Source organism: Diceros bicornis, chromosome 10 (assembly GCF_020826845.1).
Source record: "Diceros bicornis minor isolate mBicDic1 chromosome 10, mDicBic1.mat.cur, whole genome shotgun sequence".
In the NCBI taxonomy this organism is placed as follows: Eukaryota; Metazoa; Chordata; class Mammalia; order Perissodactyla; family Rhinocerotidae; genus Diceros; species Diceros bicornis.
Window position 1 is genome coordinate 20,042,489 of NC_080749.1, and position 14,032 is coordinate 20,056,520.

At 39.7% G+C, this 14,032-nt stretch overlaps 1 protein-coding gene across 4 annotated transcripts in view; it reads left to right on the forward strand.

Moving 5' to 3' along the window:
* The window catches only part of MGAT5 (alpha-1,6-mannosylglycoprotein 6-beta-N-acetylglucosaminyltransferase), a 324,721-nt gene that overhangs the window by 208,315 nt on the left and 102,374 nt on the right, over positions 1-14,032 (forward strand). For all 4 annotated transcript variants that reach the window (XM_058548850.1, XM_058548848.1, XM_058548849.1 and 1 more), the window contains 3 exons: positions 1,938-2,107; positions 5,677-5,811; positions 11,608-11,741. In XM_058548850.1, coding sequence (XP_058404833.1) covers positions 1,938-2,107; positions 5,677-5,811; positions 11,608-11,741 — 439 coding nt within the window. The remainder of the gene's footprint in view (positions 1-1,937; positions 2,108-5,676; positions 5,812-11,607; positions 11,742-14,032) is intronic.

Below are 14,032 nucleotides of genomic sequence, written 5' to 3' on the forward strand. Positions count from 1 at the left end.
AAACAGTGATAATCTAGAGTACTCTAAGCATTAGACTTTGATCTTTCAATACCATTTCCACTAAATGGTATAAGAGGTTCTTGGAAAAATGGCTGATTAAGGTCTGAGACAGAAGTTGTACATGATGAGTTTGGAACATCTTGTCATACCAGAGAGCAAAGAAAATAGCAAAGACTACTAGGATTGTGTCAAAAGAACTTAGAAGCCACCTTGAACAGCCTCCCATTGGCCAAGATGGGACAATTTGATAATCAGTAAGAATGGGAACTACAGTTTATTGAAACATATCCAGTATACTTATATCCATGACTTTATAAGGATATATATATATATTTTTAAATCCTCATTGGTCATCATCACAGTATGCTAGAGAACAAATTTGTTATTTTGGAAAGTGGTAAATAAAGGGAAAGAGTCAAATATTTACCAGGCTTGGGCCGGCCCCATGGCTTAGCGGTTAAGTGCGCGCGCTCTACTGCTGGCGGCCCGGGTTCGGATCCCGGGCGCGCACCGACGCACTGCTTCTCTGGCCATGCTGAGGCCGTGTCCCACATACAGCAACTAGAAGGACGTGGAGCTATGACATACAACTATCTACTGGGGCTTTGGGGGGAAAAAAAATAAATAAAAATGGAGGTGGAATTTACTTTAAAAAAATATATATATATTTACCAGGCTTTTTCTATGTAAACTGTACTTCTAGGTAACCAAATAGTTGGTGATGGGTAGTTTCTCTTTGTAGAAGTATTCCAGCTAGTAAATGCAGAAGGAATGACAGAATATCACCATTTTGCAGCCCCTAATGGATTAATGCATCTAGTTAGTGATCATCAGTAGCTACTAATGTTACAGAGCAGACATACCCAGATATCGTTCCCGCCAGTGAAAGTACCCAGCACCACCTGTGAAGTAGTATTGCCAAAAAAATCAAATGTGAATTTGATCATGTTTGCAGATCTAATTACTAATTTACCATAAATACAAGAGACAGAAGAGTCTGTTGTTATACAATCAACAAAATCCACAGTGTGAAAGTTTCTACTGGAAATACAGCCTAGTTTCTCTGACAAATAAATTACAAGCCTTCCTTCCTGTAAAAAAAAAAGGGGGGGGGCGGTAATCGGGGACTAGTATAGGTTGAAGAAGGCTCAGAGATATATAGGCAGTTATAATTTATGTACTTTGACTTGTGACTTGAACAACTGCACTGGAAAGAAAAATAAGGGGCAGGTGAGGGAAATGTAAACATTACCTGGATATTGGATGACATTGAGGAATTAATAGCTATTTTGGGAGTGATAGGGATGTTATGGTTATGTTTTTAAAGTGAAAATTTGTTTCTTTTAGAGATACACCCTGAAATATTTACAGATGAAAGGATATAATGTCTAGGGTTTGCTTCGAGATAAGCTAGAGGGGTTGGGAGAAAATGAGGAGTGTAGATTAAATAAGATTTGTCATGAGTTAATGGTTGTTGAAGTTACATGATGAGTACATTGCAACTGACTATATTGTCATGTCTACTTTTGTATGTGTTTGAAATTTTCCATGTGAAAAGCTTAAAAATATTCCAGCTGTGGTAAAAAGCCCAATATTGTTAAAAGATATTTTATTGTCCTGGCTTACTCGCCTTTAAAATCTGATTTTCCAAATGCATCCCTCTTTTTAAAAGCAGGATTATCTCTTTATACCTCATGCTCATAACTGTATGAGCATGAGGTATAAAGGGCAGTAATAACTTGATTTTTCTAAAACAACAATGAAAAACCATTTCCTCTCTTTCTTTGTACCTTCTAGAAGAATCACTCACCTCACATTGAGATTTCATTAGAACGTAAACGTGACTTTAGAGTTGCTTGATCGCTTTTTGGGGTGTGACTGTGGAGTTTGTACTTGGTGCAGTGGGAGTCAGTAAATGCCTCCTCTTTTTTTTTCAGGTCCTTGTTCACCTGGGACTCCTGACGAAGGAATCTGGATTTAAGATTGCAGAGACGGCTTTCAGTGGTGGCCCTCTTGGTGAATTAGTTCAGTGGAGTGATTTAATTACATCTCTGTACTTACTGGGCCATGACATTAGGATTTCAGCTTCACTGGCTGAGCTCAAGGAGTAAGGAGATTACTTTTCAATTTTAAAATCAGAATACAAAAAAGAAATCGTAAACTCTTTACGCCCTCTATTAGTGTGTAATTTCTTGTGGAGGAAAATGAAATTGATAATTCACTAAACAGGAGATAAGAAGATTATTTTCAGGAGCTAAATACATACACTGTGAAAAGGATAATATGTTTTCATTGTAGCTATAGGCTCCAGAGGCTTCGTAAATGAATGCCAGATAATTCAAACTAAGGAGCTTATTCTTTGCTATTACAGGTGTTTCCAACATCTGCAGCACAAAACATTATTGACTTTCCTAATTTCCTGTCTCTTGCTGAAATTCATACCATTCCCTACTCAATATCAAGCTTTCTAAATCTTAAGACGGGGTAGATTCCTGTTTATAATTTAATTTGGATAGAATGAATTTCCTGAGAGCCCTGATCCAATCCTTTTTCAATTAGCCGACTTGCAACTCTGTCTGTTAACTCTACCTGGGCTCTCTGTTTCATTGAAATTTGCTTCTGGCTCTAGCCCTCTCTTAATCCTCTTTAGATTGATGCAGCTGGCTAAGCAAGAATGCTTAGATCCCCTTCACTCCTTTCAAATGACTGCCCATGGAGATCTTCCACCCAACAGCCAAGTTGGCATGGTGCAATATGTCAAATGTTCCAGAAGAAATACCTTGAAAGAACATTGTAGAGATGGAAAGGATGCTAATACAATATATGTCCCACCCTGCTCCTACTTTACTGTCCAAGACATTGATACCCAGAGAGAGAGCTCACTCGTGTTAGGTCTGAGGTCCACACCTGATTATGGTGTTATCCAGATGAAAGCAATATCGGTAAGATAATATTGGCTGTCATTTGTTAAATGATCTCCATGTGCCAAAACTGCAATAAGGGCTTTAGTTACAACAGTAAGATCAACAATTATGATGACCATAATATTAACGATGACTATTAACAGCTAACATTTTTTGAGCGCTTACTATGTATCAAATACTAAGCATTTTACATGTTTTATCTTATTTAGTCCTTAGTGCAAAGCTGGAAGTAGGTGCTGTTGCTTCCTGCATTTTTAAAGATGAGGAAACTGAGGTTCAAGCCAAAAATGAGTTGTTCAAGGTTGCATGGAGAATATGTGGGAGAGCCAGGGTTTGAGCCCTATGTCTGTCTGACTTCAAAGCCTGTGCTCTTCACCATGGTACTACATTGCTCCTTTCAGACCTAGATAAACCTTGAGGTCTCCTGAGCCCTTAATCACCACGCTTGTCCCTTTAGCATCCTGCCTCCTGTTGCCTTCTCCTGCATGCTTTAAAACACATTGGGGGGCCGGCCCCGTGGCTTAGCAGTTAAGTGTGCGCGCTCCGCTCCTGGCGGCCCGGGTTCGGATCCCGTGCGCGCACCTACGCACCACTTCTCTCGCCGTGCTGAGGCCGTGTCCCACATACAGCAACTAGAAGGATTTGCAACTCTGACATACAACTATCTACAGGAGCTTTGGGGAAAAAAAAAGAGGAGGATTGGCAATAGATGTTAGCTCAGAGCCGGTGTTCTTCAGCAAAAAGAGGAAGATTAGCATGGATATTAGCTCAGGGCTGATCTTCCTCGCAGGAAAAAAAAAAAACCAACACGTTCGGTACACAGCCTGTGAGGTGGATACACTCATACATTTAGCAGTCATTCTTCCTGTGTTCTCTGTGGGCTGGTACTTGGTATGGGATATACAGAGATGACCAGCATGTGGTCAAGGAGATGCCAATCTTTTGCTAATTACAACTAATACATTGCATAACAATTACATTAATTACAATGTGATTAGTGCTAATTGATGTGTGGATGCTAGAATGTAAGCACAGGGAGTACAGAAACTGTGAATATTGTTCACCACTGTGTGTTTAGCACCTAGAATAGTTCCTGGCACACAGTGGGTGCTCATAACTATTTACTGAACAAGTGAGTGAAGGGATAAGTGAATGAGTGAGTAGGCAAACAGATGGAGTTCTGTTGGAGCACAAGGGACAGTTGCTTTCTAGGGAGGTCAGGAAAGGCTTGTTAGGGGTCTATCAGGCATAGACTTAATTTGGTGGTCAAGAGGAAGTCTGTGGAAGTCTTTAAGCACTGGTGACAGGGCCAGATGTGTTTTATTTAAGATAATCATGGAAGCAACCTAGAGCAGTGGTTCTCAACATACCTGCACATTAGAATCAACTGGGGATTTTTTTTTTTTTTTTTAAGACTCCCATAACCCAGACCATATCCCAGACTAGTTAATTCACAATCTTTGGTGACAGGACACAGGCATAAGTATCTTTTGATACCTCCAGGTAATGCCAGTGTACAGACAAGTTTGAGAACCACGGAAAACAAAGTGGACCAGGAGTCAGCAAACGATGGCTCAGTAGGCCAAATCTAGTCCTCTGCCTGTTTGTGTTAACAAAGTTTCACAGGAATACAGCCTATGTATTATGTATTGTCTATGGCTGCTTTCATTCTTCAAGGGCAGAGTTGGGTAGTTGTGGCAGAGAATGTGTGGTCTGCCAAGATGAAACTATTTACTATCTAGCCCTTTACAGAAAACGTTTTCAAGTTCTTGGGACGAAATTGGTTATATGGAACCTAGCCATTTCAGCAGCCCAGGGGAGAGGAGAAAGATGCCTCAAGCAGTGGCAGGATGGAGCTAGAGAGCAGAGTCCTGTTTATGACACTTGCTCTTTGAAGTAGGATGTCCATAATTTGGTGAAGCATAATTTGGTTTGGGGCATAAGCAGGGATGAAAAGGCATCAATGATGACTGATTTCTGGGTGAATGGCAGTATCGTTACAGTTACTTACTCTCATGTGTGAAGTTGGCTCTCTTTGAGTGCAGGGGTGTGTTTGTTTGGAAGGATGAGTGGATGGATGGAAGGAAGGGTAATGAAAAAGTATAAACCATAGGGCCAGTTCTGTAATACAGTCTCGTCAGAAGGAAAAATTGACATCAGAGAAAAAATTAGGAAACAGTAGAAGACAGTCTAGAAAGAAATTTATATTCTAGAGGCTAGAAATGGAAGACATTTAGGAGATCAGTAAGGGCTGGAGTAATAACAGACTCGGTGGAGAAATTAATGGTCACTGAGTATCTCGTATACGTTAGGCACTTTCTACTCAATATTGCATTTAAACACCTGAAGAATCCCTGAGAGGTTGTTCTCTTATCATCTAATCTGTATCCAGTTCTGTTTTGTGGCAGTGTTTCTTTTTTTCTCTGAGGATGAGAAAAGATTCAGAGAGGTTAAGTAACTTGTCTAAGAACTCACAGCTGCTAGATAGTGAAGACAGAATCAGGCCCAGATCTTCCTTGGTTTCAAAGGCTGTGTTTGTATGCTAGCATATACTTTCACAAGAGTCGAAATCAGGGCTCTGGATGGGCCTTGTGGGTGGGCAGGATTTGGATAGGCAGGAGATTGGGAAGGGCTGTGCCATCCTCCTCGATAAGGATTTTTGGGATGTTTATTTGCCTCTTAAAGTTGCTAAGTGTAGTCCCTTGCAGTAAACAATTTTTTTTTCTTTATTTCCCCTCTGCCCTTTCTCTAGAATAATGAAGAAGGTTGTAGGAAACCGATCTGGCTGCCCAACTGTAGGAGACAGGATTGTGGAGCTCATCTATATTGATATTGTGGGACTCGCTCAATTCAAGAAAACTCTGGGACCATCCTGGGTTCATTACCAGTAAGTGCTACCTGCTGTTCTTAAGTTTTCAGTGCTTTTTATTGTTTTTAACAAGGGTTAGATGGTGCAGGTAGAAAAAGCTTATCAAATATTGTCTTTTGAACTGTGTGGAGTATGTTTCTCATTCCTAATTGAAATTCCGATTCTCCACAGTGACTTTTTACTTTCAAGGACTGTTCATTATTTTCACTGATTTCTTTTAAGAATAGAAAACAAGTGTCCAACCTCCTTTTTACCTTCCCTAATACTTAGCATTCCTAGCAGTATGCCTACACTAATCTTATCTGTTTAATTAAGTAATAATTTTGATAAGTATGATAAGTATGGGCAGTGTCATATCTTGTGTTCCTTAGGTTTGAGATGATAACTCATTTCTCATCCCCATTCCCTCATCAGTATTCTTGTCAGTTTTGGAAGAGAAAGCTGGGGATACCTTGTCTGAATGCTGGGGTCTTACACTTTTTAAGATAAACCTCATGCTTAGATGACTAGAGTGCATGTGTTACTCTGTGTATAGTTTTTATTATTTAGTAGAAGGGCTCAGTGTTTCCCTGGGTGAGTGTTTCGGACCTTGATTTAGTATTTGAAATGACTTTACATTGTACACAATCATGTCACTAAATAACATTGAATTATGTAATGAAGTTTATTAATCTTTCAATTTTCTTTGTCTTCCTGCAAAAAGCCTTAGTTTGATGCTCCTGTATCTCCAACACTTCTTTTAACACTTGCATGCGTTTTTAACAAAATGAGAGTAGCTATAAGTCTCAGCCTTCAGCAGGCAAAAGTATCTACTTTGAATTGAATAATATTTTTAAAGAAGAGTAATATGCTTTTTTGTTATCTTCCATTTATTGGAGTTGATACTGGCTTTTATTTATGGTCTATAAAAGTTCCCAATAAATTTAAATAAACATTTACTGGTGTCAATGGTACATAAATTTACTCATGAAGTTAGTACCAACTTTACCAACTAATAGTATATATTGACCTACAGTTTGAACGAACTTCCTAAAAGAACACTCTGAAAATCTTTTAATGAGCACAATGTAGAAATCCCTCCATGTGTTTCTTTTCTGTTGTTGTTGAGTAGAGATTTTTTGATGTGTTCTACTAACTTAACTGATAAACTAATTCTTGATGGCCTGAACTACGTTTCTCCATTTTAGGTTAGTTTAGAGTTTAATATTATTTAATGTCCAAGGTTATATCAATTGGAAGTTTTTTAGAAATTCGAAAGAAAGGAAAATTCAAAATATTAAGAATCTTCTCCAAAACACAGAGTGGGGGAAAACGTCTATTGTCTGCGGAATTTCCTTGCAATTTTCTTTCCAGTAGCGATGATTTTCTCACTGGGCAATGCAACACTTATGGGCAGAGGAAAGGGATTGATTGAGAAGAGACTGCACTTTTCATTTCCTTTTCAATATTGTTTCATAAAAAAGCAAAATAAAAATCTGGGTTTGGGCCAGGATAGTATTCTACCTTCTGCATCAGATTTTTTCTGCTTTTTGCTTGTTTTTTCCTTGAAATCTTCGTGAATCAGAGGCCATCATATTTATTCTCAGTTACGCAGAAGTAACCATCTTTCTTCTTGGTTAATAAGCCATGTAAGTAAACAAACATTTTTTTTTTTCTTTTTAGCTACAGCATCAAAAAAAACAAGGAAAAGCAGAGCTGTTGTTCTCTGGCATTATGTGATTGGCGGGCATCTGATAAATATGCAAAAGGAATTGGGCATTATGGGCATCCCTAGAAGGGCTGTTTGGATGGAGAAATATTCTCAGTGGCAGTGTTTCGGTCAATTAAAAAGGATGACTTCATTATTAAAATGGTTACCCGTTGATTGGTATTTGATTCCTCTTGGGTGAAAAAGCACCATGTCAGAGGGGGTTTTATGACAGAGTGTGATGTTTATCTCTCCTTTCTTTAATAGATCTTCTACAGTAGTGATATTAGCTAGTTAATGATATTAGGTCAGTGATACCGCAGGAAGTCTACAAGTACATTAGCCTGCCGTCTTTGTGGTGTGATGAAGCTAAGATTTCATCAAAAGGCCAAGCGGGTCCTCTAGAAAGTTTCTTGCCCACTTCTTTCCCTTTTGAAGATTAGAAATTGTCAGGGATCTCTGTATTCATCTTAGTAGATGGTATGCATTCCATTAAATATAAAGTTATCATCTGATCTTTCATTTAGGAGCAAACCCTTGAGTCCTCTTGATCTTGGAAAAATATGTGTAAATTCTGTACAATTTATGTAGGGACCCAGGAAATTCAATTAAACATTTATTAAATGCCTACATGCAGCTAGTATACTGCTGGGTATTGCAAAACTGATACCCATGTCGCTTCATCTGAAGACTTAGCTGAGCATTGAGAACACACAGGAAAGTGAGATGCAAATAGTCCAAGATATACCATGTTTTACATCAAACTCCAAATTGGAAAGTAGGTCCTGACAAGGAGGTTGTGAGCCTCCATCTCGTAATAGTGTGGCTTACAGCAAAGAGAATTTTCCGGGAGTCATTTGGCGTTGCTGCGGCCATCCCTGTTAGGAGGAGGCCAGCTGCTGCGGGCAGGAAGGCAAATATCTTTTTAAGTCATCAGTCTGTTCCCGATGCTCCAGACACACAAAAGATATTAGAGGAGTGGCATAAATATTAACAAAACAAACACAGTTCCAAAACACGCAGAGGTAGAGAGTGATTGAAGAAGGAAAACTATAACGTTAAGCCTCTGCCGCCCGTAGACAGAGATCAGTCTCCTGCCTCTGGTTTATAAGGCCAGCCCCAGATAAGCTGAAAAATGGTTCCCAAACCAAAGCTTCAAGTATAAGGATATAGAATGACGAGTTTCTGAGACACGCAATCATTCATTCTATAGCCTTCTGTTGGGAAGAAGCCCAACGTCACGTAGCTTACATCTAGGCGCTGTATAGAAAGTCCAAGCTTTCAAGAGTTAGGCTCCTGCCAGGCAGCTTTACTCTTCAAGCTTTGTTTTAATTATCCAAATTAAGAATAACACTAGTAAAACTCCAAGTGAAAAATAGTCACAAGCTAGAGAGGAGCGTAGTCTGTTCGAGTCCACTGCAAATAAGCGGAAGTGCCTTCAAGGCAAAGGTTTCTTGTGAGCAGGCTGCCTGTCTCTGCTGCTGCGCCTGCACAGAGCTGTAATCTTTGAATCCCAGCGCTGGTCCTCTGGCGGGAGCTGAACCTTCCACAGCCCCACCTGTCACTGTGTCTCTCCCTCTCCTCCTCCCTCCTGTCACAGTGACCTTCTGCAGAGCTGCCACTATTGTCCCTGCTGCTTTTGAGGCACTGCCATCTTTCTCAGAAGAACATATACAGGCTCCAACCAGTTGCTTTCATATCTTATTTTAAAATATTAAGTTAAAGAGTTAATTAAGATTTTTTAAATTAAGAGTTTTTAATTCAGTTGAGTTTCTAAATATAAGTTAAGTATATTAAAAAAATGTGTTAAGAAATGGCAGTGTTTCATTAAGAAGAGAAAAAGAATGCTGAGTTATTCAAAGAGCAGGGGAAACACAATTGGTCATTTCCTTGGGTCCCTAGCTCTCTTTTTCCTGGACTGTGGGCTCCATTTCTGTCTACCTATTAACTGCCAGACTGATGACATGTTCTTGGTGATATTGTGAAAATTGTCACTGTGATGATAGCATGTTACTTGAGAGCCACACAGAAATCTGAAACAAGGAAGCTCTTTCTGTGGTCGGCTTGTATTTCACTTTGTGGTCATCGCCCACCCTCCTTCCACTCTGCCTTCTCTGTCTCTTTCTTCTCTTCCTAGTCTAGACAAAGGGTGGTGATCTCTGATGAGAAAATCCTCATGCTAAAATAGCGATTTACCCTTACTCTTTCTGGAAACTTGTCTTTGGTGTTAGGACATTTTTCTGAATTGCACACTGACATTAAAAAAAAAAAAGTTGGAAGAATGACTTCCTACTAATAGAGGAAAAAAGAAGAAAAAAACTGAATTAGATATTTGAAAATTGTTGCCATCATCTGATTCTAAAATGAGTGCTTTAATCTTTACTTATTTTTATGCTTGTTGGTCCAATAAGAGCTATTCAAAAGTATTAGTGATACATAACAGAAAATAGAGCTATTTTTATTGGCTAGTCACGAGCTAAATTTACATCAATGTTTCGAGAATCAGTGGTGAAAGAAATGTAACCAAAGTCAATAAATGCTGTTTCAGTATTGATTCCTTTCTTCCAGTTGGTCATTCTTTGTGTACTCGAAAGCAGTGGTCAGCAGGCTTTTTCTGTAAAAGGCCAGATAGTAAAGGTTTTAGGCTTTGCAGGCTATATAGTGTGTTGCAACTACTGAACTCCATTGTTACTGTGTGAAAGCAGCTACAGATAATATGTAAACAACTGAATGTGGCTGTGTTCAAATAAAACTTCATTTTTGAACACTGAAAATTTCATATAATTTTCATGTCACAAAATATTCTTTCTTTTTTTTTTTTTTTAAATTATTTAAAAGTATAAAGATCATTCTTAGCTCATAGGTCATATAAAAACAGGTGTAGGGGCTGGCCCGGTGGCATAGAGGTTAAGTGCACGCTCTGCTTCAGTGACCTGCGGTTCGCAGGGTCAGATCCCAGGCACACATCGACACACCGCTTGTCAAGCCATGCTGTGGCGGTGTCCCATATAAAACAGAGGAAGATGGGCACGGATGTTAGCCCAGGGCTAGCCTTCCTCGGCAAAAAGAGGAACATTGGCATTGGAATATTAGCTCAGGGCTGATTTTCCTCACATTAAAAAAAAAAAAAAAAATAGGTGTAGACCAGATTTGGCCGATCCTGTTCTAAGGCTTTGGTGGAACAGCCAAATGAAACATCTTTCAGTTTCACTTCTTCAGGCTCTGGGAGAAAGCAGTAATGTTCTGTTACTATCAAATACATAAAAATCACCACTGCCTATTGAGCGAGTTTCTACACTTTACCTAAAATCATTCACGTGCTCTGGTTAATTGATGAAAACGTTGAATGATTGTTGAAAGAGATAAGGCATGCCATGGGTTTTAAGCAGAATAAGACCTCCATCTTAGTTCATTTGGGCTGCTGTAACAAAATACTGAAGATGGGGAGGCTTATAAACAACAAACATTTATTGCTTACGGTTCTGGAGGCTAAAGTCCGAGATCAGCATGCCAGCGTGGTTGAGGGAGGGCTCTTTTCCAGGTCTCAGACTTCTGTTGTGTCTTCACATGATGGAAGGGGCTAGGGAGCTCTGTGGTGTCTCTTTTATAAGGGTGCTAATCCCATCATGAGGACTCCACCCTTGTCACCCAGTCTCCTCCCAAAAGCCCCATCACCTTGGTGGGGTAAGGATTTCAACGTATGAAATTTTGGAGGACATAAGCATTCAGACAACCTTGAAAAATGGTAGTTCTTTGTTTCTTCAACAGTTGTTCATTAGACACCACTGTATGCTTGGCCCTGGGTGGGAGTACAGCAGTGAACATGGCAGTCTGCAGTTTCAGCTTTCATGGAACTTTTTATTTCACTGGTATTTGAGCGATCTCTATGATCAGTCAACTAACCTGAAGCAAATCATATCTGCTGTGTGATGGCCTAGGCTCAAAAGTAACACATGGGGATGTTTGGTATCCAAGCTATTCTAAAAACTCTCACTTCCTGCCCAGTAGCATTTCTAACTAAAAGTTTTTGTCCATTTTTGGTGGTCCGGAAGGAGGGGTTAAAGCTTGTACCTTTTGAACTTTGGGGTCAAGGCAGTAGTTTTACCCGCCGTGCTTTCTTCTTTCAGATGCATGCTCCGAGTCCTGGACTCATTCGGCACTGAGCCCGAGTTTAACCATGCTAGCTATGCCCAATCCAAAGGCCACAAGACCCCCTGGGGAAAATGGAATCTGAACCCACAGCAGTTTTATACCATGTTCCGTGAGTATTCGTGTTTCAGCCCTGCTTTCCAGAATGCCACTGAAAACAGGTGGGAAAAGAAATGGTGTGGCCATATATTTTGGGTTATGATTCTCAGGGCCCTTAGCTGTAGAAATGTGTGCTATTGAAACTTGCCCTTGGGAATAACTGATTTTTTTTTTTTATTGGAATTGAAAGGCCATGTGAGCATTTTGTGAAAAGCCTTAGAAGTGTTCTGGAAATAAATGCTCAATATGAAGTATCACCAGAAACGATTTGGGAGAGTACTTTGGGCCCACTTTGGATTGGCAGGCACTAAACACGTGTCATGCCACACAGACGCTGTTTAGGGTCCACTTGATTACTGATGAGGAATGAGGTCTCTCATGTCCATACATTTTACAAATAATTAAACCTTAGTGATTTAAGCATCAAACTTTATAAAGGAAAAAGTTAGCCTTTTAAAAATGAAACTGTTTTAAACCCTGTTTCACACTTTACTGACTTCTTAAACACTCACCTCGTGCTCATGCGGTGTCATTGTTGCCAATAGCAGTGCCTGTTTTACAGAATGACTCAGCGGGCACACTAAAAGCTGATGCACTAAGTGCCCTCCACTTGAGGCTCTCGGCATTTTTCTATCGAGTTCTTTTCCTACATTTACCATTTCTTCAGTGCTCATTTGCTATCAGATTACCTGCCTTGAGCCTCATTTCATTTATAATTAGCTGCGGATTGTGAAGCCAAACTCTAAATTTGATAGTATTCATGCCAAAAATAAATGTATTGTTTAAGTCAGTGGACCTTGGTGATGAGGTGAAGTCCTGTTCTGGAAATGCAAGGTCACGTGAGTTAAACAGTTCGTTTGGATGCTCTGAGTGGAGAATTCCCATTTTCCTAAATTATCAGAATGATTTTAATCCAGACGTTTCCATCCTAGGATTAACATCAGAGATGTGAATCTGTTTGCTTTGTTGAGCTAAGCCCCAAGGGACCCCTGCCCTGCATTTTCCTGTGTGGTGGCCCCTCCACCTTGTATGCGGTTACCTGAAGATGACCCTTAAGTTCACTAAATGTGACAGCAAACACATTGGACTAATCCTTAGGTGTAGGGTATGAGAAGGGAGAATTAAGAAGAGTTATGGCAGATGGAGGAGTGATTTTAAAAATCAACTCGTGTTTAAATGTTCTTTTTAGCTCAGAGAGATTTGTGAGTGTGTGCTATATGCACTGTAAACATTATTATTATTGTTCTTGAAGCTTTATCATCCTGCTGTTGCAACTTGTCCCTGGGGCACAGTTCAGGGAACAAACTCATATATGGCATGTTAGGTGACAGATGGCTGGTCAGCATGGTGAGGCATGGTTAGAGTTAGCCTCTGGTTTAGCTTTGCTGTGTGACTTTGAGGGTCTGGGATGAGGTCATACAAAATAATGTAAGATGTGACCTGTGTGTTATATCAAATGTTAGCTATGTCCAAAATGGCCAAAGTTGCCTAAATGACATGGTGTATGTATGCCCTCCACAGGATAAGGTGTTTCCTTATATCCAGAGAGTAGAAATAGGAGGCTTTTCCAGAAGTATAAAGATCTCTTTTAGAATGTTGGTATTCAGAGTCCTAAAAAACCTATTTTGTTCTTCATGGATAGAGGACTGCAGGAATGTTGGTTGATTGAATTGAAAGAAATTAAAATGTAACTAAAGTTGAAAACATGGATTAATTCTTATTAGCCTGGGAAGGGGAGAAGTTTCCTAACTGAGTCAGAATTCAGCAGCATCAGGGGGAAATTGATACATTGGACTGCCTTTTAAAAATAAGAACCTGTATGGCAAAAAGAATAACAACAACAAGGAACACCATAAGCAAGTTCTATCACAGAGGGTTAATGTCACTAAAGTATAAAGACCTTCTAAAAATTGAGAAGAAAAAGTGCCACAATCCAATAGGAAAATGGGCAAAAGCTATTACCAGTTCAGAGGAAAAAGCAGTTTATTACCCCAAACATATGAAAACACGTTAGCCTCACTGACAAGAGGAATGCATTTTAAAACGACACCAAGATACCATGTCCCACATATCAGATTGGCCCAAATCTGAAAGTTTGCCAGCATAGCTGTTCCAGTGGTGAGGCTCAGGGAAACCAGTCTTTTCCTACTCTAGTGGTGAGAATGCAGTATGGTATGGTATACCCTTGTGGGAGGGTATTTGTCACGATGTAGCGAATCTACCTGTGCATCTTTCCTTTGACTGAGCAGATCATATCTAAGAATCTATCCCAAAGATACATGAGCAACTATAAGAAATGGCATG